Source organism: Chionomys nivalis, chromosome 17, assembly GCF_950005125.1.
Source record: "Chionomys nivalis chromosome 17, mChiNiv1.1, whole genome shotgun sequence".
NCBI classification, from domain to species: domain Eukaryota; kingdom Metazoa; phylum Chordata; class Mammalia; order Rodentia; family Cricetidae; genus Chionomys; species Chionomys nivalis.
Window position 1 is genome coordinate 58,176,691 of NC_080102.1, and position 27,532 is coordinate 58,204,222.

The 27,532-nt window shown below is 47.4% G+C and overlaps 1 protein-coding gene across 1 annotated transcript in view; it reads left to right on the forward strand.

Annotated features, from left to right (window-relative positions):
- Positions 1-27,532, forward strand: part of Slc4a8 (solute carrier family 4 member 8) — a 69,807-nt gene that overhangs the window by 1,105 nt on the left and 41,170 nt on the right. Inside the window, exons 2-5 of the mRNA XM_057792454.1 lie at positions 16,773-16,854; positions 23,346-23,495; positions 24,145-24,280; positions 25,099-25,259. Coding sequence (XP_057648437.1) covers positions 16,773-16,854; positions 23,346-23,495; positions 24,145-24,280; positions 25,099-25,259 — 529 coding nt within the window. The remainder of the gene's footprint in view (positions 1-16,772; positions 16,855-23,345; positions 23,496-24,144; positions 24,281-25,098; positions 25,260-27,532) is intronic.

Here is a 27,532-nt window from a genome sequence, read left to right on the forward strand (position 1 = left end):
CTGACATGGTAGTGGGGTCTGGGAAAGGCAGGGGAAACTTCCTGAGTGTTGCGACACGGGTGTGATGCTCCCTACTCCTCTTCTTTCCTGGCAGTACTATTTGCTTGCCAGTCACCAAAATAAATAGATGTGAGATTTTTGGGAAATCTGTCCATATCTGATCTCATGACATACCATGTTATAGTCAGCTTCTGTTTGGGAGACAGAAGCAAAAAGAGGCCAAGGTCTTGCTCCTCCCAGCTGGTGGGAAAGGAGGAGAATTAGCTTTGTTTGTTTTGCCATTGGGGATGCTGGGGTTGGACTGCCTTCTAACTTAAAGGCAGACACCCTACTGCTGAGCCATATCCCCAGCCTGTGTGTGTGTGTGTGTGTGTGTGTGTGTTTGGTGGCCAGAGTTTGATAACTGGTGTCTTTATCACTCTATCTTTATTTACTGAAATCATGTTCTTGCACTGAACCTGGAGCCGTTTTAGCTGGCCAGTGAGCCCCTGGGATCTGTTTGTCTCCCCTGACCACTCGCCCCACCCCCACCCCCGGTGCTGGGCTTACAGACAAGGACATGCTGGCTGCTTACATGGGTGCTGGGGTCTGCGTCCAGGTCTTTATTCTATGAGACAAGCACATCACCCGTCTTCATTTCACACAAAATACTAGGAGCCTGAGGCAGGAGGATCATGTGTTTGGGGTTCACATAGACTACATAATGAGACCCTGTCTCAAAAGATCTGCACAAGGAAATGTGTTGTTATAAAATCAGGTGCTTTGACACATCTCAGACCTTCCTGTGAGTGTAGGAGATTTTTCTAAGAAGAAAATTTGGGCAAAGGTCTGAAGAATGACTATCAGCTGAAGGAAAGGGGAGGTCAGAGAACTTTGAAACAGAGAAGAGGATGTACAACAGTCCTGTGGCAGATATGGGGCGCGTTCTGCAAGGACATACGGTGGAGCCACAGGGAGCAATGAGGAAATGGCGGGGTGTGTCCTGGGTTCCTAACATAGCGAGACACTGTGGCCCCCACTGAAGAAGCTGATGTTTACCTGAGGACCAAGAGCAATCATGATGAGCTTTAGTCCTGCTCAGATTTCCTCTGTTGAAAGATTTCTCTGGCTGCTATGGGCGATCGGGCTGGGATGTGAGCAGACCCTGTGTCCAACCTGCAGAATGTGTGCGGGTTATGGCCAGTACATAGTCACCCTTAGGTTTCTGCTGATGGTTGGTGGTTTGGGTTTCTGAACAGACCATAAATGTGTTCTTTACATTGAGCTAAGATTATTGTGGATCATGGAGTGGAGAGAGAAAAGGGAGGGACCAGCAGGTGCTCGTGAAGTCAGGCATTAGACACAGGAACTTGAGATTTCGGAAGGGGAGGAGAATGGGGACTGAAAGAGGAAAGGAAGTGGGAATGGCCTGGAAGAGACATAGTCAACCAATGGGCAGTGACCTTAGTGACCAAGCCCCCTGCGTGCCCACCTGAGAGAGCTGGACCTTGCAAAGAGAGTAGATTGTGTGACTCGATGGAAGCAGAGAGGTTCCAGGCATCTCATCCCCCATCCCAACACTAGAGTTTTCTCTGGTGGACTCCAGCCCTTCCCTTTGATTCTCTTCACAGCCGGCTCCACCGTGCAGCCAGCAGGGTTTAGAGATGCAAGCCAGATCATATCCTCACTTGACCCCTGCCAGCGGCTTCCTAGTGAATTTTAGATTAAAATCCAAGCTCTGCAGTGGCTTACCAAGGTTGGACATGACTGAAGCCTTGCCCATCGTGCCTGGAATGCCCTTCTCTCTCACCGTGCACTCCGACTCTGGCTTGCTTTGTGTTTCTTTAGTATGACCAGCTCCCTCACAGCTCGGGAATGTGTCCTCTTTCTAGGACACTCTTCCAGCTCGGTGTCCTCATGACTCATTTGTATCTCCTGAAGAATAGCTTCCCCTGACCTCCACCCTGAGTCACACTGCTCCGTAGGATCCTCTTTGTGTACCTCCCTAGCACACTGTGTATGAGTCTTCTGGTTTTGATATCCTGCTGTCTTCTTGGGGAGAAGTTTCAGGAGGGCAGGGTGTGCTGGTGACCCTGTCGCATACATCACCCAGTGTCCAGTTAGTGCTTGGCTGCTGGAGGGGAAGGCTCGGGAGGCCGAGGCTGAAGTCTTTCTCTTAGGAGCTCGTGGTCCACTAACAGGGTTTGCATGAAGCAGCAGGTGGCTGTTAGTGGCACACTCATAAGCTCCCCGTTCTGTGGTACCTTTGCTCAGGTTAGCGAGCTGCAGAAACTTTCCCATCTCTTCTCTGAGGAAATTCCATTCTGGCCTTCAGAGCTGGTTCCATGGAGCTCCACCAGGACTTGCCACTCGGTCTCCTCTGCCCACACCTCCTGCCAAGTACTCCCGTGTCTCCACTCTGCTCCTACCACTTGCCCGATCTTCCCTTCGTTGCTGTGTGAGCGGGGAATGCTTTCTGTGTGCCGGGCACCATGCTGGCTGCTTTCCACGTGTTCCCTTTTCTTTAGCGACAGCGCTGAGGATTGCACCCGAGCCTCACACGTGCTGGGCAAGCACTCTGTTGCTGCACTGCCCAACCTCATACCCCAGTTATCTTTCTGTAGTCCTGAGAATTATGCACCTGTATTGGTCCCACTGCATAAACAAAGAAATGGAGATGCAGTGAGGTGAAGGGACTTCCAGAAAGCACAGAGCCGCTGCTCTCCAAAGGCTGTGCCCTCAACTACTGTGCGTTACCACAGCTGTTTGTCTTGCCATCTGGAGCAGCGCCTGGCCCTGAGTGAGCACCAGAAGAGCTTGGGAAGGCATACAAGGAATGCATTGGAGTACAGCTGGCTGGAGGGAGGGAGGCCAGCCCAAGGCTGCTGGCATGATGCAGGCTGTGTCAACATGGCCTGCATCATCCACCTTGCTAAGCTCTCTGAGGTGTTACTGACATTTTAGGAGTTGATGAGCCCTTACAAGTTGGGAGTAATAGAAGAAAGCAACCAGACAGCTTAGGGAAAGCCCTACTTTGTGCTAGAACACCCGACAGCCTCACAGTTCCGCTGAACAGCACTTTCAGAATTGACCAGAAGGAAGTGCTGGAAGGACTGGGAGGTTGGGCACCACAGCGTCCAGGTAAGGTAATGCTGCGCATCACTGGACATTCAGGGAGCGTGGGGACAGAGGACAGAGGACATCAATGGGACGTTCAGGGAGCATGTAGGCAGTGGACAGAGGGCATCGATGGGACGTCCAGGGAGCGTGGAAATAGTGACAAGGAAAGCAAAGAAGCCTGGCTTTTATGTGCGCCAGTGCTGGAACGCTTGTACCAACTCCTAACCCCGGAGACAGACATAGGAGCAAATGGCTGTGATCCCAGCACTTGGAATGTAGAAGCAGGAGAATTAGTTCAAGGTCAAAGCCAGGGAGGTGGAACAATGGATAGAGCACTTCTGGACAAGTATGACCACTTGAGTTTGAACTGTAGGACCTGTATAAAGGTAGGAAAAGACAGACTCAACAGAATTGTCCTCTGACCTTGATAGGTACACCATGGCAGCACATGCCTGCCTACACTATACATACGTGCACAAACACACACACACACACACACACACACATGGGGTAATACTTAAAAAAAGATGAATCAACAGTTAAAAACACTTGTTGCTCTTGCAGAGTACCCTAGTTCAATTCCCAGCACCCACATGGTGGCTCGTAATCATAACTCCAGTTCCAGGAGCTCTGATGCCTTCTTCTGAAACTGGGCACACAAGTAGTGCACACACATACGTGCAGGTAAAGCACTCATACATATAAATCTAGAAAAAAGTTCACAATTGATGTTGGCTACATAGACAGTTCAAGGCCAGCCTGGGCTGTGTGAGACTCTGGCTAAACAAACAGCCAGGAGACGGTGCCAAACCCTGGCATGTGGGCGATGACTGAGGCGTACAGCCGGCTGGAAGAGCATGCCCCTGTCTCTTACGGTAGACCGGGAACAAACTCGCAGGACAAGAGTTCCCGAAGGAGCTGTGGCTTCTAGTGTCCATTGACTTTGGCACAGGAACACAGTACCTGTTTGCTGAACAAATGAACAAGTGGCTCCAGGGAGAGCAGATCGTTGTCCCAAGGGTCGTGGTCAGTTTGTGGTAAGCAGATGATAAGAATTTACTCGACACTACTGAACAAAAGTGCCAATCCTAGATGGAAGTTTGCCCTGTCACCTCATTGCAGAATAACAAGCCGACCCCGTCCTCTCCTAGGAGGTGGGGTGGCGTGAGAACCTGTGGGTACCCTCTGCCATGCTCTGCCAGCTCTGCTGGGAAGCTTTGTCGGAGAGCTGTGGGCCAAGCAGAGCCATGGGCAGAAAATGAGGCAGCTCAGGCTGCACGTTTACTTCCTAGGAGCCTTAGATACCCATCTCAGTGCTGTTTGCCCTGGCAGGGTAACCAGGGCCCGTAGTCATCAACACAAGGAAAAGCAGCAAGTCGGCTCTAAATACGCTGCTAGGTTACAGCAGCACACCTTAGATAATGGAACCTTAGTCATTTTCCATAAGGTAAGAACAAGTTCACGCTAGCTGTGGTCGTTAGGGAGTCCAGATACACACACTGCACTAGCCTCTTACTGCCTCCATGACGTTACCAGAGGCAGAGTGTCTCAAACAACCTATGTCTACATGGGAACAGTTCTGCAGTGGGAGTCTGATGCCTTTGCTTGTAAGCATAAGCTGTCGCCAGGGCTGTGGATCTGGAAGCCTTAGGACAAAGTCTCTTTGTTCCTTCCCATCTTGTTAGATTAAGACTAGCCCATGTTCTTTGGCTCTTCGTTTCCTCCCTCTCTTCTTCCTACCTCAGGGCCAGAAATCACGTCTTAAAGGCCAAAAATTTTCCCTCAAATCTTCCTCTCTGATTCTACTTCTCTGCCTCTTTTGTTTCTGGATGAATTTTGGAAAATATTTACATGGCTAAGAGTTTTCCTTGCATGCATGTGGATGCTTCATGTATGTACAGTTACCCCAGAGGCCAGAAGAAGGCACTGAATTCCCTGGAACTGTAGTTACAGGTGGTTATGAACAATTATGTGGGTGCTGAGAACTAAACCCAAGTTCTTGGCAAAAGCAACCAGTGCTCCTACCTAACAAACCTTCGCAACAACCTCAAAAAGAAAGGATCTCCCCGTGTAGCCAAGTCTGGCCTAGAATTCACTGTGTAGACCAGGCTAGCCTTGAACTTGTAATCTTGCTGCTTCAGTTTCCCACGTGCTGGACTACAACCACACCTGGCTTTACAATGCTTTTGATTACAGGAAGTTACTTTGGAGTTTATGTAATTTTCAACAGACTTCTTGGAAGGTCAGTTGATCAGTGATGTGACCTTTAGTTGTAGTCTTAATTCTCTTTTGCCAGGTAAAGTCACAAACTCTCAGATCACTGGGGATTAGATGAGCATCTCTACAAGAGCCATTATTCTCCAAGTCTGTGCTAATTGGGAGCGACTCTACGTGGGGTCCAAGGGAAGAATGGCAGAGCCACTGTGGAGTCTCATTTCCCAGCAAACTGCTGGAGGGTGCGAGGGACAGGAGAGCTCATGGCTCGCAACTCCTGCCACAGGCCTTGTGGACCGCTGTTTGTGGGCAGTGAGGAAGTTAGTGAAGGCACTCAGGCATGTCCAACCTTTCAACGTGTGGCAGGCACATGGCTGTCATCCATAGAGTTCATGCTTGAGAACTGCACGACTCTTACGTTTCAGAAAGCCACCAAAAAGATCTCCTCTTTGACTTCTTTTGTTCTAAGCCAAAGTTGGACATGCCACAAGAAAAGTAGAGAGCTGGGTCAGGCTCGGCGGCCAGGCTTCCACTGAGGGGCCAGAATCCAGGTGAAAAGGCAGATGGACCAGGGGCTGGGAAACGGCTGGAGAGCTGCTGAGCAAAAGGACTCTTGGGTATGTGAGGTCCTGGAGCATTGATGGCTTGGGAAGACGATGTGAATCTCAAGCTGCTCTCACTGTGGGTATGAATCCATGATTAGTTTTCTGGAACACTCAAAAATGGCCACTTTGCTTTGGGCACTATCAATACATAATTAATAACAAACTTGAACCTTGTAACCCCTCTCGGCTCCTGTGAGATCTTACTTTGCCTTGATTTAGGACCATGGTGAAGATTAAGTATGTAATATCTGTAGCAAAACTGGTAGGTGTAAGTAAGCCTCTGTTGAAATTAGTTCCTGTTCTTTGGTTGGCTAGAAACCCAGGAGGTCGGGCTGAGGACGTCCTCTGTGCGGAGTGCTCGCCTCAGGGACCTGGCGTTCACTCTGAAGCACTCAGCAAAAGCTTTCTTGATGTTGTTCTGGGTGCGAATGACGGTTGGGGGGAGTGCCGCAGCTGAAGACTGAAAACATTGGCTCCATGGGGTGGGGTGGGGATGGAAGAGGTGTTTGAGATAAAGTTGGGACGCTTGTACCAGAAGAGGGATGGAGTTCATTTGGGCACAAGTCCAGAATAGCCAGCAGGGGTTGTGTGTTTAGAAGGGGTTCTAAGTGGCCTGTGCCCACAACCTTCATTCTCCCTGCAGCTTCTTGGCTGTGTCTAGGAGTTAGGGCATTATGTAATAATAATCAGCCCTGTTTTTGTCTTTTTATTTGTTCATTACTGGAAGCAAGACTTTAATTTACCAAAATCAGACTCATTTTTTTTCTTGAAACAGGGTCTCACTATGTAGCCGTGACTGTCCTGGAACTCAGTTTGTAGACCAGGTTGATCTTGAACTTAGAGATCACCTGTCTGTGCCTCCTGAGTGCTGGGATTAAAGATGTGTCACCCTGTCCAGCTTCATTCATTTTCTTTAGTAATAATTTTTATGTTTTGAAATTATAATATAATTACGTCATAGCTCCCTTTTCCTTTCCTCTCTCCAACCCTTCTCATTCACCCTCTTGCTCTCTTTCTCAAATCATGGTCTGTTTTTCCTTAATTGTTCACACAGACACACACAGACACAGACATGCATGCACGCACGCACACACACACACACACACAACACACACACAGTATATAAATACAGCCTGCTCGGTCCACATGTCAGCTGTATATATGTGCCCTCAGAGCTGACCTCTCAGTGTTGGATAACTAGTTTGGGGAGCTTTCTCCTGAAAAAGACCATTTTTTAAGGATTATAAACAGCACTTTATCTCTCAAGACATGCCATGCAATGTCAGTGATTTAATTTAAAAAGTTTATTATCATTTTTGTTTATGTGTACGTGTGTATTTATCTCTGAGTGTGTATGTGTGTGCTTGTGTGCTTGCACACATATGCACTTGCGAGCACACATGCCTGTGGAGGTCAGAAGAGGGTGTCAGATCCCCTGGAGCTGGAGTTATTGGTGGTTGATTGTAAGCTGCCTGATTTGGGTGCTGGGAAGCAAACTCTGGTTCTCTATAAGAACAGCAAGCTCTTAGCAACTGACTCTCTCTCCAGCATCCCAGTGTCAAAGCTTTAGTTGAATTAGCCACCTCAGCTCTTAACTATTCCCTGGGACCCTCCAATTCAGGCTTAATAGGAGGCATCATCCATGAGCCACTCAAAGGAAATATAAAAAGAGGATTATTTTAAATGTTTTTTTTTTTCCAATTCACTACTTCCCTCCCTCCTGCCCTCCGTCTCCTTTTCTCTTAAGCGTGTTTAATATGTTTCTTGTGAATATAATCTTTCTCGAGTCACAAGGCCCTCTGAGACTCTGGTAAAAGTTGTGGGCAGCCCCCCACACCACCAAACGTACATGCACACATACTGCCCCCCTCCTCTGAAGCATCCACAGGTATTCTAGAAATTCATGGACTCCACATTGGTAAATCTTGCTTTCTGTGGACAGTGATGGTGGCAGAGGCAAATATAACTGGCCTTGGTGGCCCTGCAGCAGGCATAGACCAGGAGGCCCAGTCTTTCTTTTCTATTAAACTTAACAGTTTCAGACAATTTTGGCATATGCTTGAAATTTGGGCAACATTTCAAATGTGTATCAAAGGAGAAACATTTGCATAGTGAATCATCCTGTACCCATGACTTGGCATCAAGAATGAACACACATCTTGTTTCTTCTCTGTCTCTGTCCAGTCTCCAAATACCAGCTGAAGGGCGCTTTTTAAAATGTATTGATGCCACATCACAAGTTTATTAACTGAAAAGGTTTTGCAGCCTGATAGGCCTCTCTGCTGCTGCAATAATCTAAATCAGAGCAAACCGAATTAGAGAAAGCCCGGGTTTAATGGATACCAGCGCTCCCAGGTGGCATTCCAACCCCCCAGAGAGGAGACAGGAAGGAAGACCAGAAACCCACGTGTTTGTTGTCTGTGGGGCAGTTTAAATATCCTGTGGGAGTGGTCTTGAGCATCTCTGGGGAGGGGTCATCTTTTGGTGGTCTTTCTTGGAGCTGGAATCTGGACTGAGACAACTCCCCGGAGAGGGGGCTTGGCATGGAACTTCCAAACAATTACCATACCTTAAAAAGTACCTGAGAGGCAGGCAGATCTCTGTGAGTTCAAAGCCAGTCTGGTCTACATACCAAGTTCCAGGACATCCAGGGTTACATAGAAAGACCCTGTCTCAACAACAAATTATAAATAAAGGAATATAATCAGATAGCCATTCTGATTAATTTTCTGTGAATTAGTTATAATTATAATTATTTTTTCTTTTATTTTTTAAACATTACTTTTTGTGAGCCAGGACGCACGCTCACATTCCAGTGTGGCCTTTTCAGTGTTCCAGCTGCTAATGGATGCGGACAGTGACTGCTCCTCTGGTGGACAAAGAGGACGAACATCTGTGAGTGAGCTCAGCTCTGGATAACCAACATAAGGAAGCTTGAAGTTTTCCAGTAGTTGACTTTACTCTCTCTCCATACATAACGACATACATACATACATACATATACATACACATAACACACATATAGTTATGTATATATACATATATAATGTTGAAGATGTGTTTTTTAAATTGTTATAATTAATTTTATTCTTTGAGATTATAATGTATTTGTATCAGTTGTCCCTTCCCTTCCCTCCCGCCACTCTTGATTTATAGTCTTCGAGAAATCTGTAAGTTCTACCTCTCTTCCTCCCTCTCCATATTGGCACCATGTTCTGTGCTATGCCAGCTATCTGCTGAGATGGTACCAACTATTATAAGTGATGCTGGATATTAAAATATCAGCTTGGAGACTAGCTCTAGCTGGATAGTAGCTTGGTAGTCAACATTAATAATTACCTCCATATAAAATTATACCTGGCTTCAAGAGACTATATGATAACATATCATTAAAGAGTTCAGAAAGTAGGCCAGGTGGTAGTGGCGCACATCTTTGATCCCAGAACTTGGGAGGCAGAGGCAGGTGGAACTCTGTTAATTCAAGGCTAGCCTGATCTACAGAGCAAGTTCCAGGACAGACTTCAAAGGTACACAGAGAAACCACAAACACATACACACACACAAGTTCAGAAACTAATGTTGCTCATTGGAAGTTACTTGTTACGTGCTGGGCATTGCCCTGGGCAGGAAGTAACACCTGTCCTGGAGCTGACAGGGGCTCATGCTGGGTTCAGTGTAGGCCACTGTGCTGGGCACTAGGGGACACTCAAGGATGACAGTGTGTTTCCATGCCGAGTGTGGTGGCACATGCCTTTAAGCCCAGCAGAGGCAGGTGGATTTCCGAATTCCAGGCTAACCAGGGCTACATACTGAGACTCTATGATGGAGGAAGGTCATTGGTTAATTAATAAAGAAACTGCTTGGCCCTCATAGGTTAGAACACAGGTGGGTGGAGTAAACAGAACAAAATACTGGGAGGAAGAGGAAGTGAGCTTAGATGCCATGCAGCTGCTCCCCAGGGCACACGCGATGCAGCCAGCCGCCAGGTCAGACATGCTGAATCTTTCCCGGTAAGCGCATCTAGTGATGCTATGCAGATTATTAGAAATGGGCTAAATTAATATGTGAGAATTAGCCTAGAAGAGGCTAGATATAATGGGCCAGGCAATGTTTAAAAGAATACAGTTTGTGTGTTGTTATTTCGGGGCATAAGCTAGCCAGGCTACCGGGAGCTGGGTGGCAGGAACGCAGCCTGCAGCTCCCACTACAACTCTGTCTTAAAAAACAAATCAAGAAGGCAAGAAGGGAGAGAGAGCGGGAGGGAGGGCAAACTCAGGACCTGACAGCTAAGCTAGGTAAGCAGAGAGCATGTGAGTAAAGTCAGGTGTTTTCCAGGAAAACGTGGTTCCCAGCCCCTCGTGCACACAAAAGAGAACAGAAAATGATTCTGCAGGGAAGACTGTGGACTCTGCAGCTTATCTGCAAGGAGAGCTGCTGTGCGCTGGGAATCGTGTTCATCATATGGGGCTGAGGGAGGTGCGGAGGTTAAAAGGTGCATCTGAAGATTAACTGAGCCACAGTGGGCAGGCCTTTAATCCCTGCACTGGGGAGGCAGAGGCAGGTGGATCTATAGAGGCCAGCGTGGTCTATAGAGCGAGTTCCAGGACAGAGAAACCTTGTGTCGAATAAAAAGAAATACTATATAGGCCAATTTCAGTCTTTTCCTTCCTCCTCTTCCTGCCACCCCTCTCCAGGGTCTTTCTTTTGTAGCCTCCCAGACCTGGTTCCCACTATAGAGCCCAGATTGGCTTTGAACTCACGGCCATGTTTTTCTCATCTGTGATTACAAGTGTGAACATCGTGCTTGGCTCTGAAACATTAGCTTCATCTGAAAATTCTTGGGTGTGTCTACACTGGAAGGCCTGCAGCACACCAGCCCGTGGTCCAAAGGGAGGTAGTCTTCGCGTACCACGAGGTCCTCGTCACCGTTCGCATTGGCACTTGGCCCATATGTCCCATTTTTGTTCTGATTTTAGAGGCTTTGCACCAAACAGAGGGTAGAGAACATTCTCTTTTGTCCCTGTCCCACCCCTGCCCGCCCTCTTTTATTATCCACTTCCCCAGCAGAGCAGCTTTTTGTGCTAAGTCCATAGCCCGCACTAGGGTGATGCCTTAGTGCAGGACATTCTGTAGGCTTGGACAGATGTTTGATGACGTGGGCCCCCCCCCCCATGCTTAGACCATACAGACTCATTACCCTGCCCCAAATGCTCTGTGTGTGACCTTTTAGCTCCTCCCCCAGCTCTTCTTTTTTGGTGTGGGGGGAGGGTTTCCAGACAGGGTTTCTCCCTGTAGCCTTGGCTGTTGTGGAACTCACTCTGTAGGCCAGGCTGGCCTTGAACTCACAGTTCAAATGGATAGATCTAGAAAAAAACATTGAGTGAGGTAACCCAGACACAGAAACACAAATATAAAATGTACTCACTCGTAAGTGGCTTTAGACATAAAGCAAAGAAAAACCAGCCTACAATTCACAACCCCAGAGAACCTAGACAACAATGATGACCCTAAAAGAGACTTACATGAATCTAATCTACATGGGAAATAGAAAATACAAGATCTCCTGAGTAAATTGGGAGTGTGGGGGTCATGGGCAAGGGTAGAAGGGAGGGGGTGGAAAGGAGGGGAGCGGAGAAAAAGGTATAGTTTAATAAAAACAGAAAAAAAGAAACAAACAGGATCTGTCTGCCTCTGCCCTCCTGAGTGCTGGGATTAAAGATATGCGCCATCACAACCAGTGCATTCTTCTTCTTTGTTTTTTTTTAAAGATTTATTTATTTATTTATTTATTTATTTATTTATTTATTTATTTATTTTGTATACAACATTCCTTCCATGTATGCTTGCATGCCAGAAGAGGGCACCAGATCTCATTATAGATGGCTATGAGCCACCATGTGGTTTCTGGGAATTGAACTCAGGACCTCTGGAAGAGCAGTCAGTGCTCTTAACTTCTGAGCCATCTCTCCAGCCCTACATTCTTCTTTTTTATTGTTTCCATAGCTTTGTCTTTTCCTGAGTATCACAGGGCTGGAATTATTCAGTACATGGAATTTTCTTCCTTTCCCTTTCCCTTTCTTTCTCTCTCTCTCTCTCTCTCTCTCTCTCTCTCTCTCTCTCTCTCTCTCTTAAAAGCAACAACAAAACACCCCAAACCCAACTTCCCTAGAACTAGTGATTGTCCTGCCTCGGCTTCCTGAGTTCTGAGGTTACAGGAGTGTGCTACCACACTGGGATAAGAGTTTATGGAGAGTTAATAATTCTTTCCCAGTTTTCTTTTCTCCTCTCTGTGCAGTGCTAGAGATGGAGCACAGGGCCTCATGCACGCCAGGCCGGCTCTCCACCACCGTCCTGTGTCTGCAGGCCTCATGGCCTTTTGAATTGGCTTCTTTCACTTAATAAAATGCATATAAGGCATTTATCTTCTTATTACTTAATAGTTCATTTCTTTTTCATGCCCACAGTACTCCATTGTTTAGATGTACCACAGTTTATCTGTTCACCAAGAAGGACATCTTGACTGTTTCTAAATTTTAACAATTATGAATAAAACTTCTGCATGCATCTATGTTCAGGTTTTTTTTTGTTTTTGTTTTTGTTTTTTTTATTTTCGAGACAGGGTTTCTCCATAGCTTTTTTGGTTCCTGTCCTGGAATTAGCTTTTGTAGACCAGGCTGGCCTCGAACTCACAGAGATCCGCCTGCCTCTGCCTCCCAAGTGCTGGGATTAAAGACGTGCGCCACTACCACCCGGCTATGTTCAGGTTTTTGTGTGGATTTAAAACTTTTTATGACTGGGTTTCTCTGTGTAATAGTCCTGGCTGTCCTGGAACTTGCTCTATAGACCAGGCTAGCCTTGAACTCACAGAGATCTGCCTGCCTTTGTCTCCGGAGTGCTGGGATTAAAGGTGTGCTCCACTACCACCAAAATAATAATAATAATAATAATAATAATAATAATAATAAAGTTTTGGGTGGTAGCTTTCAACACTGATTTATAAAGTAAGAATTTGTTTTTGGAAGAAACTGTCTTCTAGTGTGACTGCAGAACTGTGTTTTTCCCCAAGAGCAAAGAGGGAGGTCTGTTGTTACTAGTGTCCTGGATCCTTGGCCGTCCCAATAGCTGTGCAGACCTTGCTTTTGAACAGGGTCTGGCTGTGTACTGCATAGCCCAGGCTGGTGTGGAACCCATTGATCCTTGCCTCAGCATCCCAAGTGCTAGGGTCAAAGGTGTGCGCCACCACCACCTGGCTTCTAGATATATTTTAAAATTACGTTTTTTATCTGCTTGTTTTGTATGCTTGTGCACACACGCACATGCCATGGTGCCCATGTAGAGGTCAGAAGACAACGTGGGGGAGTCAGTTTTCTTTCCATTGTGTGGGTCCTGTCTCAAGGATTGAGCTCAGGTTGTCAGGCTTGGTGGTGAGGGCCTTTACCTGCTGAGCCATCTTGTTGGCCCTGCACATTTTTTTTTAAAAAGAAACAGCTAATGGTTTGAATAAAAATCCAATAGGCTTATTGTTTAACCTGCTTGAATTTTCTGTAGCAGAAAATGGTGTAGGAGTCTGCGATCCCAGTGCTAATGGCGCTGTGCTGACGGCACCCGGCTGAGTGGACAGAGTGCAGTGTTGCTGACTGTATTCCATGGTGGTGTTTTCTGTGAAACCCTGTGAAAACCCTGGATTCTCAGTAAATTGGTATTTGGGTTTAGATGCTTTATCAGATTCAGGGACAGTTTATACCGCAGTCCCCAGTAGCTCATTGTCTCTCGTTGCCACACTGGCAGCCACTGAAGGCCTGTGCAGTCCATGAGGGGTTTTCAAGTGGTGTCTGGGAAATTTTTTTAAAATATTTTTCATTTATTCTGTAATGAAAGCCTTTCTCATCTGCTCTGGTACACGTCGAAAGAGCCTAGACAAACTGTCACCTTCCAAGTGAAGAATTGCCTTGTTAGCACTGTCCTTCAACGACGGCTGATTAGTTAAAGTGTGTGTGAAGCGTGTGCGTGTGCGTGTGCGTGTGTGTGTGTGTGTTGAACCCAGGGCCCTGCACAGGCCAGGCAATGCTTCTTGTTAGATGTTACAGTGCACAGACTCATGGATCTTAGCATATTTGTTCTGTGTAGGACCTACTGTGAAGGTCCTATCCACACTGAAGCGCAGGTTACTGTGTGATTGGCAAGGACCCTCCAAGGCGGCTGCTGGTGCCTGTGGCCGTGTGTCTGCTGCTCTTCTTGCTTCCTACTGTCTGATGAAACGGGAGGGTTCAAACACGTTCCAGACCTGTAGCCAGCCAATCTTTGTTTTGATTTGAGAGGGTCTTACTATGTGGGCCAGGCTGGCCTGTAACGGTCACAGATATTCCTGCTCCTGCTTCTGAAGTGGGCTTGAAGGTGGACGCCACTGTGCCCTTCTATCAGCTGTTTGTTTTTTTTTTTTTTTTCAAGAAACTCTGATTCCTTTAAGTAGAGAATGATATTTTCAGGGGTCATAATCTTGGTGCCGATGATACTTCGAGCTACGGTTGATTATGTGTTATAGGCCTTTGAAAGAACAGAGGTTAAAAATATCTACTAATTTAAAGCTATTTATGGACAAAGGATGTGTCGTATGTTTTCACTGACATGTTCCACGTGAGAAAGACGTAGCCTTTTTATTTACCTTCTGTCTCTGCTGTCATGTCTCATTTCCAGCCCTTTGAGAGTCCTCCCTCTCAGCCACACTGGGGATGACAGCAGTTCACACAGTCAGTCACCGCACAGCACACTGTGCCCTCAGATGCCCATGCCCAGTGCGAGTGCTGCGACCAAGGGTGTGGTGACTGCAGGCCGCTCGGGGGCTCCACACAGTGGCTTACACTAATCCCGCTCTCAGGGTGGCTGAAGCAAGACAGCCCGTGGGGCGCAGCCAGGGCTACAGAGAAAGACTTGTTCTCAAAAGCCTAAAAAGGGAAAAAGCAGTTTATGATCTTCGCTGCTGCTGTCTGTCTCTTGGGAATGTGTCCTGCTCGGGTGATTGGCTACTTTGTCCTGGTTTCTCTTTGTCTTCCGTTTTGCCAGGAACTGATCTGGAGTTGGAATGCCAGCCCCAGCCGGCTGGGTTCCCAGCTCTGTGCGCTCTGACTTGGAATCATTCTTCTGAAATAGCCACACCACCAATTTTACATCTGCTTGTTTGGTTTTTTATTTTGAGAATCCCCTTTGGAAGAGATGTATTTTTATTCATGTGTGTCTGTGTCTGTGAACACCTGCCCTGTGTGTGCAGGTCATGTGGCGGCTGGTGGAGCTCTCCCCAGCCCTGTGCTCTAAAGTCTAGCCAGGAGTTTATGTTCCAGCTCCCTTTTCTTTGTTAAAATGGAGCAAATCACAGTTTTCTGCACTTTGCTTTTAAAACTTAATATTATCTCTTAAATATTTTTCATAGTAGTAATAATATGTAATTTTAAATATCTACAAAAGTAAATTATCAAATTAATCACGAATTGACATTTGACATTCTATTTCTCTAAGAATATCTATGTTAATCTCATTAAAATATCTTCTCACTGGGAACTGGATTGCCTGTCGTCAGCATTGTGTTGTGGGGTGGGCGTAGATGGGCTTGATGACGTGGGGGCTTCAGAGTGAGTTGGAGATCTGAGCAATACCTGGAGGGCGAACCTGGCGAGCTACAGAGCTGGGGGAAGCACCAAGCCTGGCAGTGTGCACAGGCCACGTGGAAGTGAGAGTGTGCCTGTGTCCCTGTGGTGAAGTAGCCCTGTTGGAGCCTCACGCCGGGAAAGGGAAAGGACGTCCAGAGTAGCACTTAGTGTGTTTGTCTTAGTGGCCCGATGCCTTGTGAAGGAGGAGGGGACTGCGTCACAGCATTCTTTTAAGAAAGACTTTCTGGAAGCTGGAGAGATGGTTCCGTGGTTAAGAGCTCTGGCTGCTCTTCCAGAGGACCCGGGTGCAATTCCTAGCACCCACATGGCAGCTCACAATATTCTGTAACCCCAAGATCTGACACCTGCACACAGGCAGACATGCAGGCAAAACACCAGTGCACATAAAATAAAGTTAAATTAAATCTTAAAAGAGTCTTACTGAGCAGTTACTATGTGGATGTTTCTGTGCTGTGTATGGGGCTATAGTCTTTTAAAAATACCTCTCTTTTCCTTTCCTTTCTTCTCTGAGACAGTTTCACTATGCAACACTGGCTGACCTGGAACTTGCTCTATAGACAAGGTTGGCCTCTGCCTCCCGAGTGCATCATGCCTGGCTTGTTTTGTTTTGGATTATGTACACGTGTGTGAGTATGTGTGCACGAGTGCAGTTGCCCCACGGAGGCCAGAAGAGGGTGTCGGATCTCCTGGAGCTGGAGTTAGAGGCTGGAGACGGCAAGAGTCTACACACTCTTAACCACTGGTCCCTCTCTCTAGCCCCCACATCTATGTTTCATTGCTAAGCAGAATTGCAGTATGCCTTTAGGACATGAAAATTGGGGGCTGTTAGGTTAGTTTGGAAGTGAGATGCAGTTGCCATTCAAGGCGAGTGCCTGCTGGAGTTGACTTTGCAGATGTGTAACTGGGCCATTGGAGAGGATGGAGCTGCTCAGTCTTAACTCCCTTCTACCACGTCTGTGATCTTGGGGCACAGTTATTTAATGTTACAGCCTGGGAAAAAGAATGACTGCCATATTTGCATCTCAAGGGGATGTGAGGTTCCCTCCAGGTATCTCAGAGGAGCCTTGGTATATACTGTGGTTTGGAGTGTTTGAATGAATGAATGAATATGCGTGTATTTCTGTGATTATTTGCATTGAAGAATGAATATACATATATTCCTGTGACTATTTGCATATCTGTTTTTAAACAGAGACCAGATGAGGAAGCTGTGGTGGATCAGGGCGGGACCAGCACAACCCTCAACATTCACTATGAGAAGGAAGAGTTGGAAGGTAAGAGGCTGCCTCCCATGGCCAGGGAAAACGAAACTCCTCTGGAGACCTGGGTTCACATCTGACTCTTTGTTCCTGGCTGAGGGACCCTGTGGGGAAAACGGTTACCTTCCTTTGCCTCTTGGTCCTTGTCTTAAACAAGAGCAGAGATAAGAGTGCCCCTGTGTGATAGGCTTGGCGCGGGACCCAGTAGGCAGCGTGAGACACAGGCATGGAGTACTGGCCGCTCAGCACAGATATCAACAATAGCAAGAACGCTTTCTTTGAGACTGTGATCACTTAGTTCACTGACTCTTCGTAACTGCGTGGGAATGTAAGTGTCTACACACATTTAAAAGAAAAGAAAATATCAGGAGTTTAAGAGTTTGTCTGTAAAACCTTTTTAAACCATGTTTCCACTGTTGGCATTTCTTTTCCTAACAGTGCCCATTTCTACCGGGAATATAACACTATAACAGCAAAAGACAGTATTCACCGCACAAAGTTATATAAAAACGCCAAGTGAAATGGAGGCAGGAGGAGCCGTTCCTGTCCCTGACTCTCTTCTAACTTCTCCATCCAACCATGGCTCCTCATTAGGAGTGGTGTGCCTTTATCCCGGAGGAAGGTGCATGTCCAGTGCAGCTTTGACAAGGAGCCATGCTTGTCTCCACGATGAGCTGGCTGCCACATCCCCTGCACACCGAAGGCTGTGCTGTAGCGTCTCTCCATGCTCAGACAGCACTGATGTGTCCTCTCTGTCCTGCTTGTTCCCAACATGGCTTTTAACATCAGACTTGTGCAGGCCCCGGAAGTGAAGGAAAACTGGGAAGTCTGATTGAGGCTATGTGTGTGTGCATGTGTGCGTGTGTGTGTGTGTGTGTGTGTCTGCAGAGGACAGTCATGTAGATCCGTGTCAAGATCTTGAAGTTATTTTGGCCAGGAGGATGAAGGGCCAGGAGAAAGTGGGAGCAGGAGAGCGTGCTGCTGCTGCTGCTGCTGGTGTGTGTGTGTGTGTGTGTGTGTGTGTGTGTGTGTGTATAGGGCCTCTGGTTGTCGGGCACTGGACTAGCACTTTACACCAGCTACCCTTTTGTTTGTAGCACTGTTTTTTTTTTTTAATTTATTTTACATACCAACCAGTTTCCCCTTTCTCTTCTCCTCCCTTTCTTTCCACCACACCTCTTTTTTACCCCCTGCCCCAAATAGGGTAAGGCCTCCCTTAGGGAGTCAATAAAGCCTGGCATATCAATTTCAGGCAGGAGCGAGCTCCTTGCCCCTGCATCAAGACTGAGCAAGGCATCCCACCATAGGGAGTGGGTTCCAAAAAGCCAGCTCGTGCGCAAGGCACTGATTCTGACCCACCGCTAGGTTAGTCCCGTGCAGGCTCCCTAGCTATTGGTCTAGAGTCTGTGAGCTCCCGCGGGCTGGGGTCAGCTGTCTCTGGGGGTTTCCCAATCATGATCTTGACCCCACTGCATCCGTAGTACTGTTAATCACACAGACAAAAATAAGACTGTGCCCGCAATTTCTGAGATATTCGAAGCAAGCTTTATTAGATACTGGCTGGGATGATGGACTCTGGCCAGGTCCCTATCCAGGATTTCCAGAGTGTTGTGCCAAATTACCTTAGCCAGGGGCTTTATAAAGGCAAACCCTGCAAGACTATGCACTTCCGGCCTTCGTCCAATCAGAGGCAAGCATATATCCAGCTGTACTTCCTGCCTCTGTACCTCCCATCTACTTGTGATGGAGCACATCCTGTGCAGTTGGGGCAGCCAACCTTGTTTACAGAAGTGAGAACACGTGACTTGTTGTCCTACATGAACAAGAGCCCCCAGCATTCCAGGAAGTTATGTATGTAAGCGGGGCTTACAGGTTAGAAGCATTTTTTAAAATATAAATCTCTTAAGCTCAGTAATTTAAACTTTAAACATAACGTCAGCCCTCACAGCACCCGAGACACATGTTGGTACCACTCCCACTTTAGTTTTGAGAACCGACTTGATGGTGGGAAAGACTGGGTGGAGTCCATCTTTTCTCCTTCTCTACTGCAAGGCAGACACACAGGTATCACCTCACCCTCCGGGCCTTGTCACCTTGCTTCCTCGTGCTGTCCCAACGCCTCGCAGGGTATTGTGAGCAGCTCCACTGTCCTCTAGCAATTACCTGTGGACTTTAATCCTCCACTGGGAAGTGGACATGTTTGAATATTTTTGTGAGGGAATAGAATAATAAACCCAGGCAAGTTCTCTTGGATCTTGAGGACCAGGTCTCATCCATCGAGGTCAGCTGAGCAACATCTGCAGATGATGTCACCTCTTCCTGGGGCATGCTCTCCCCTGCTGGGAAAGAAAACTGCAGGATGTCACATTGCTGGGGGACATTACTCCTGATTAAGTGCTAGTTGTATGACTCCTGATGTCGCTTAATGCACTTTAAGAAAAGCTAGCCCCACTTGGTCGTATTTGTAGCTTTAAGGAGGCTTGCGTGTGTTCCACATGTAGGACTTCCTGTGGTTATCGACTTGAGTCATCCTGGGAGTCCAAAGGAGCAGAGTCTCCCTTAGGGCTCCCTAGTGAGTGCTCGGCCAACAGCACCAGCCACAGTGTGGTCTGCAGCTGCATCTCTGTGGTGGCTCCAACCCGTGCTTTCTCTTCTACCCCAAAGATCCAGTGTCTCTCATTTATGGCTGCTCTCAGTGCATGTGTGTGTGTGCGCATTCTTATTTTTAAAAACATCAACATCTTTCTTACAAGTTTTACTAAATTATTCGCACACGGATGGCCCCAGTAGACTCACTGTGACACTCACTAAAGAATGAGCGTGGTTCCACACCGGTGCTGGAGGGGATCTAAGCAGGGACTTGGAGTTCACGGGTTCACAGTTGGGAGTAAGCAGCTGCTCATCTGTAATGCAAGACAGAAAAAAAGGCGCAAGAAAAGCTTTAGCTGGGGCTCTGGGTGGCTTGGAGGAAGGTGACCACACATCTCACTGGGGAGAATAGAAACAATGCCAAGGAGGCAGTGAGTTTGCCGAGAATTTGGTGAGTACATGTGCAGACAGTGCCAGCACACTTGAGGAAGAGCAGCCCGGCCCAGGTAGAGAGAGTATGAACTGCTGTGAAAGGCGGAGGGCGCCGAGATCAACCATTGGGTGCTGGCGAAGCTACAAATGCATGCAGGTGTATTCTTCTCCAGAATGTTCATTCTGTGCCAGAGGTAGGGCTACCCTTTTTGCTCTCTTGAGCTGATAACCTGCCTTTTTAGGGTCGTTTATTTCCATGTTTAAATATGTAAACTTGACCCAAAGGAAAGAAAATCCAAAGAAGTGAGGAGAACCGAGCACAGTTCTCTTGGACACACAGGATGGACACTGAAAACTAAGCACAGGGACACTGGACACACAGGATGGACACTGAGAACTGACCACAAAGACACTGGACACACAGGATGGACACTGAGAACTGACCACAAAGACACTGGACACACAGGATGGACACTGAGAACTGACCACAGGGACACTGGACACACAGGATGGACACTGAGATCGAGCACAGGGGTCCTGGACACAAGATGGACCATATGACTGTAACCAGGAGAACAACTCTGTAACGTTCAGTTAGTGTGGAGGGCAGGGAAGAGACCCTGCTTCGTCAGAGCAGGAGACACGAATGGCTTGATGTTCCTGATCTATAGGACCTGTTGTGGGAATTCATTCAGCCAATAGCCTTTTGGATATCGACCAATTAGGGCATGGTCTGAGGTCTAAGCAGATGAAAAGTGTGCTTTCTCTCTGTTGGTTGGTGGTCAGAGTTTGGGTCACAGCTTCCAGCACCCGTAGAGGACCGTGGCTCTCCACCCTTATCGTGAGATTTTTTTCTCAAATAAATAAACACTTGTTATCCTTTATTCTGGGCTCTTGTGGGTCTCTTTAATTATACCTACAAGGACCCACAATGAAGGGGACAGCAGGGTGAACCTGGGAATCTAAGGTAACGCTGAGGAAAATTACTTTGTTTTGTGTATGGGTGTTTGCCTGTATGTTTATCAATGCATCGTGTGTATGCAATGCCACAGAGGCCAGCATAGGCCATGAGCTCTTCTAGAACTGGAATTGCAGTTGTGAGCCACAGTGGAGCTGCTGGGAAACCCAGGGCCTCTGCAAGAGCAACAAGAGCGGCTCAGGGCTGAGCCACCTCCCAGCCACTATGGAATCTACACAGCGGTGGCTTTGTGGACATAAATGTGGAGCCTCATTCCAGTTTGAGGTTTTTGGTTTGTTTGTTTGTTTGTTTTGAGACAGGGCCTCCCTCTTGTCTCACTCGCTGTGTGTCCTTGATTGACTTCCAAGGTTTAGCCAACCGTTCTCATCCTTTTGTGTGCTAGGATTCTAGGTGTGAGATACCACATCTGCAATGAGCTTGACTTTCAAAGGGAGAGAATTTTAAATTTGTTTTGGGGCATATTAATCACTGTAGGTCAGTGGTTCTCAACCTATGGGTCATGACCCCTTTTGGGGGTCAAACAGCTTTTTCATAGGGGTCATGAAAGGCCATCAGAAAACACAGATATTTACATTATGATTTGTAAGAGTACCAAATTTGCAGTTATGAAGTAGCAACAAAAATAATTTTATGGTTTGGAAACTGTACTAAAGGGTCTCAGCATTAGGAAGGTTGAGAACCACTGCTGTAGATAAAGATTTGAAGCTGGCCAGGCAGTGGTGGCAAAAAAAAAGAAAGAAAGAAAAGAAAAAGCTGGAGAGATGGCTCAGTCATTAAAACATAAAAGATTTGAAACTGTATGTAGCACACACTTATAATTCCAGACTGAGGCAGAATTGTATAAAACCAACCTGGTAGGCCAAGCTGGAATAAATATAAAGACTTAAAACCAGGGGCTAGGAGAGTCACGTGTAGAAGTGAACTTGAAATCGAAAGAATGGGTCCCACTGAAAAAGAGGAGAGAGCAAGGGTCAAGAGTCACCCTTGTTTTGGGCTATGAGACATCTGAAGGTTTCCGGCGGCAGCGGCTCAAGAGAGCCAGGAACCCAGAACACCAAAGAAGACGGGCATCTGGAGTCCCCGGATACATGCTGGGCTCGCCGTGAAGTCTGTGGAACTGGGAGATGTGCTGGACAGAGCTTTGGTGACTAAGTGCCATCTGATGTCCTTACTGCATACAGCTTTAGTAGAGGGCAGGGACAGAAGCCACAGTCAGAGGCCATGCAGCCGGAACTTGGTGGGGGGAGTGAGGCCAGTCATGATTCTTGGTGGGAAAGGAAGGAGAGGGGGAAACGTGGGGAACAGCCAGTGGGAGTCTTCAAAGGTCAGCCATGGAAGGACTGGATTGAGGAGAGAGTGAGGGTAGACATACCGGCAGAGGGACAGGGGAGTGGGAGGCATGGAATGGAGAACTCCCGAGCCAGGCAGAGGAGCCAGACTGTGATGGACTGAGTTGCCATGAAATGCCCTGCGTCTTCTCAGTAAAGCAAGAAACAAGGAGTCAAAGGGAAGGAATGGGTACAGGTAGGATTCAAAGACACCAGCTAAAGATGCCAGGAGCCATGGGAACAGCGTGGGCACAGCAGTGTTGCGAGTATAAGGCTTTGGAACAGCCCTGAAGCTTCTGATTCTGGGCTCCAGGCTTGGCGGGAAGTCAGGTGGAGGCTGAAAACCAAAGGGGGTGTATGGGAGGAGTGGGGAGCAGGAGGAGGGACTGCTCCATGTCCTCCACTCTGTGCCCGTCTTTAGTGTCTCTAAACCCAGCCTCGCCCCCTCTGAAGTAGAAGGTCCATCTGCAGCAGTCTAGGTGGTATGGCCTGCGGTGCTGGGCATGGCCTTGAGCAGTTTCTTTCCTAATCTTCTTTGCTGCTCTTGATAACCCCGTGAGTTAAAAAGGAGTGCCAGCGTTCCTTTAGAAGCTGAGTCAAGAGAGGCTTGTTCATCCTCAGACATCCAGTACTGAAAGGGAACTTTAAGCCCAGCTGGGCTGACTGGGGCCTTGACCATGCTTAACCACTTCCTGCCAAAACCGGCCACAGTTCCCATACAGGCATTGTCTCTTTAAATAAAATCACCCCCATTGTTCTTGTAATAGCAAAAAGTAACACATATCCGTAGTTTGTAAGTCATATCCCCTCCTTCCCTTCCTATTCTCCCTCCCTCTTCCATCCCTCCTCCTCCCCACTCCCTCCCAGAGCCTTGCACACACCAAGGCTGAGCTGCATTCCCGTGCTCTAATATGTGACCTGCTGTGCCCTTCACATGTCCTTCAGTCTCACGTGTTCTTCCTCACATCCTTGCCACACATCCTTGTGAGGTTTATAGCCATGTTCAAGACAGAGGAAGACACTGCCAACTCTGTGATTGCTGTCTTTATTCCTGGAGTCTGCGATGTTTAATCATTTCAGAGGGGCCTGGCACAAAACCTGTGATGTTTTTGCTCTCAGTTACGCTAGACTCCTTTTGTGAAAGGCGTTCTCACCATAGGTCTTCTGCTTTCATCCAGGTCATAGAACTCTGTATGTGGGGGTTCGGATGCCACTGGGCAGGCAGGGCCATCGGCACCACCGCACTCATGGCCAGAAGCACCGGAGACGAGGAGCGCGGGGCAAAGGAACCAGCCAGGGTGAAGAGGTCCTAGAAGCTTTGACCCATGGTAATACCTTGGGGAGAGAGGGGTAGCGCTCTGGGGAGAGGGGAGGTAACACCCTGGGGAGAGAGGACCAGTGTCTATGATAGGGTGGTATGTGGGAGGCATAGGCAGGTGGTCTTGATATTCTAGCCCTTGGCTAGGGTTCCCAGGAAGAAGGAATGCTTCTAAGAACTAAAAATGTCTTCCTGAAATTGCCATTTCAACACCTCAGTCAACACTATATACTTATAGTATCCTTTGCTATTTAAAATTGGTCAACTCTCTAAAAAACTAAAAAAAAAAAATCTATTTTTATGTGTTTGGGTGTTTTGCCTGCATGTATGTTTATGTGCCACATGCTTGCCCGGTGCCTTTGGTGGCCAGAAAAGGGGACATATCCCTGGGACTGGAGTTAGACAGTTGTGAACTGGTGTGTGGGTGCTGGGAACTGAACTGATTTCTAGGTTCCCATGGGACTTTTGCAAGTGGTCTTAGTTTATAGTTCTGCTCTCTGGTTTAAATGTTTACACTTAGCCTTTTCCCTAAGAACAAAAGAACTTTTAAATCTGTATTCAGGACATCTATATATTCCCAAAGCTGTGAGGCAGAATGCTATTTTCATTCTGACTTGGAGCTAGATACACATCCAGACCTTTCTCTGTTGGTTTTCTAGACACCCCATCTCAGCGTGTTCAGTTCATTCTGGGCACTGAGGACGACGAGGAGCATGTGCCTCATGAGCTGTTCACAGAGCTGGATGAGATCTGTCTGAGAGAGGGAGAGGATGCCGAGTGGAAGGAGACGGCCAGGTGAGGCCCTGAAGGAGCTGGGTCAGGAGCTCGGGGACAGGCAGGTGCACACCTCTCAGCAGATGGCAGGCCTGCCCTGACTCTTCATGGCTGAAGTGGTAGCTAGGAGGCCTGGCTCCTGCTCACACTGATGTAGCTGGCGTTGATGCATGCCCTACTGTGGACGTTTTCCAGGGGCCGAGAGAGCTAGACAGGCCAGGTGGTCTGATACCAAGTGACAAGATGGTTAGTCTTTCGTGTTTCTGCCTTTGTGGATTTCTAAAGTCATACAGAGCACTGATAAAAATGTTATTTTTTTATTAATGTGGTTTGTCAATATGTCCAAATGATAAAGATTAAATTTTTAAAAGTCACACTTACTAAAGACAATTAAAATAAATGAAGATAAGCAAAAGGAAGAAAATTACAGTTACCTTCAATCCTACTGTCCCCAGGAGAAAACAAGGCACATATGTAGGGTCTTATACATATATGTGTTTATAATTTTAGATTTGTCTTTAAATAAAAGTGGGATTAAGGTTGGGCATTGGTGATCCTCAACTATAGTCCCAGCACTCAGGAAACAGAGGCAAAGGAGTTCAAGGCCAGCCCGGTCTACAACGTGAGTTCCAGAACGGCAAGGGCTGATACATAGAGAAACCCGGTCTCTAAAAACAAAACAAAACAAAAAAGATTTGCACTGTGCCACAACTTGCTTTTCCAGTATTTTTGTGTCTGGACCAGGTGTTCTAGTGTTCTCTATGACCATTGGGATATTTTGTCCTCTTGAAGAAAAACATCTTCTGTCTGTGGCATCTCATTATTGGCCATGTCTGCAGGTGGCTGAAGTTTGAAGAGGATGTTGAAGATGGAGGAGAACGCTGGAGCAAGCCTTACGTGGCCACCCTCTCTCTGCACAGTCTGTTTGAGCTGAGGAGCTGCCTCATCAACGGCTCTGTCCTCCTGGACATGCGTGCAAGCAGCATAGAAGAAATTTCAGGTAAGGCTAACAAAGGGCCGAGACATTTTGTATAAATAGAAAGTATAAGAGGCAGGTGTTCTGGTGCACACCAGTAATCCTGGAAGTTGGCAGGACTGAAGCAGGGGAAAGACGGGTTCAAGGCCTGCACTATACAGTGATACTTTATCTTAAGCAAAACAGACAGAGCAATGAAGTCAGAAAGAAAGAATATTAAAGGGCTGCCCAGATGGCTCAGTTAGTAAAAATACTTGCTGGACAACTTGAGTCCCACCCAGGAACTCATGACGGAAGAAGTGACTTAGGAAAGTTGTCCTCTGTCCTCCACGGAGACCCCATGGCGCACGCCTTCATCACACACACGTGCACACTAATAATTGTGACAATCATAAAAACTACAAAAAAAAATTAAAGATTTAGCAGTATAAAATATGTCATCTAGAACAGATATGCAGGCATAGCATTCCCACACTTCAGCAAGGCATGCAGGGTAGACCTGTCTGGTGGGGTTTTCTAATATGAACAGACTTTAAGATACTGTGTTTGGGGCGCAGCTTTGGAGACTACCAGATGGCATGTGGAACACTTCCCCTCAGATTGACTCCATTCCTCTAGACAGGTTAAAGATTTCTCCATTCCAAGTGTCTAAATAATCATGCCTCTCTAAGGACTTTTGGGGTCCCCAGGGGATGGAGGTCAGTACTGATGGACTCCTGTGTGAACTCTTTCCGAAGGCGGTGCCCCAGTTGTACTCCCAACTGTGGGGGAAGTTGAATTTTTTTTTTTAAAAAAAGTGAGTTCAGAGTTAGAGTCACGTTCACCCGTCTAGAGATAGTGGAACCTGCAAGAACGGAGCCCGAAAGTGCAGTTCACACCCTGAGTGCAGCGCCACGGGCAGGTCTCAGGTAGTGGGCAAGTTGCCCTTGGCAATTGGCAAAAACATGTTCTCTGTAGAGGCTTATAAAAACAGTAGCCAGTCAGAAAGAGTGGATTCACCCTGTCCAATCAAAACACCTCATACAAACAGTAGCCAGTCGTAAAGAATAAACTTACTCCTGTCCAATCAATACACCTGGAAGGGGCACAAAAGCACATCCCAGAATAGTTGGGTGTTTTTGAAGAAACTGAGGTCCCAACACTCATGGTTTCTGGGAGTTTTCCCAGAGCGCTTTTATCTTCCTTACACGACTCCACTCCTAGACCAAGTGGGTCACATCTGTATTTCATCGACTTCTGACTATGTGTCTAAATGCCCGTGAAGTACCCCAGAAAGTTTGTGCCCTGTTTTTCAGGGGAGGAGCCTCAGAAAATTAGTGATTTTATAATCAACAAGAATGAGGAGACCCTGCTGAAGTCTTGGGGGTAGTACTCGATCAAACTAGCTGTAAGAAAGACAGAGGGTGAGCTAAAGGGAACATGAACCAGGTCGTTAGATTCGACCAGATGAGATGGTGCTCCACTGCAGAGGAAGGAGACCTTCCCTCCGCCACCCCTGGCACAGGGCTGCTCCTTCCTGGACCCCAGATTAGGTACAAACCACATCCAAGCACCTGTTTCTAAGGCGATCTTTTCTAAGTGGGGAAGAAAAGTTAAAGTGGCCCCTGTCTGACTCAGCAGAAAAAGAAGCAGCAGATGACCTTCCAGGTGGAATTTTAGGAGAAGTGAATTGGGTCCATGTTACAGTGGGCTAGGACGCGGTGGTGACCGAGGTAGGGCTGAGGGGGGATGGGGAAGTGGACGAGGCAAGGGGTTCGTGTTACAGTGGGCTAGGACGCGGTGGTGACCGAGGTAGGGCTGAGGGGGGATGGGGAAGTGGATGAGGGAAGGGGTCCATGTTACAGTGGGCTAGGACGCAGTGGTGATGGAGGTAGGGCTCTTGGAGATGGGAAAGTGGACAAGGAGAGGGGGCAGGAATATTTGTCCCAGAGGGACAAAGGACTGACTCCAGATAGGAGGAGACAGATGTGGCACGTAGGCATATAACAGTAAAATGGGAGAACTCTGTGTTAGGGTGAGTGTTTAATTTTAGTTGGGCATGTTAATTAGGTGAGTCAAAGGGTTCTTCTGATTGCTGGACTCTGGAGTCAGCCTCAGGAGGAGCAGGTGGACACTAAGGGAAGAGACCTTGGTGGCAGCTTTAGGAATGCAACCCAAAGGTTTTTAAGCAAAGCAGAGGGGCTGGGGGGGAAGGGTAAGACCTGGCAGAGCCACCTGCTTCAGTGTGCCAGGATCCCCTCAGTGTGCCAGGATCCCCTCAGTGTGCCAGGGTGCCCTCAGTGTGCCAGGGTGCCCTC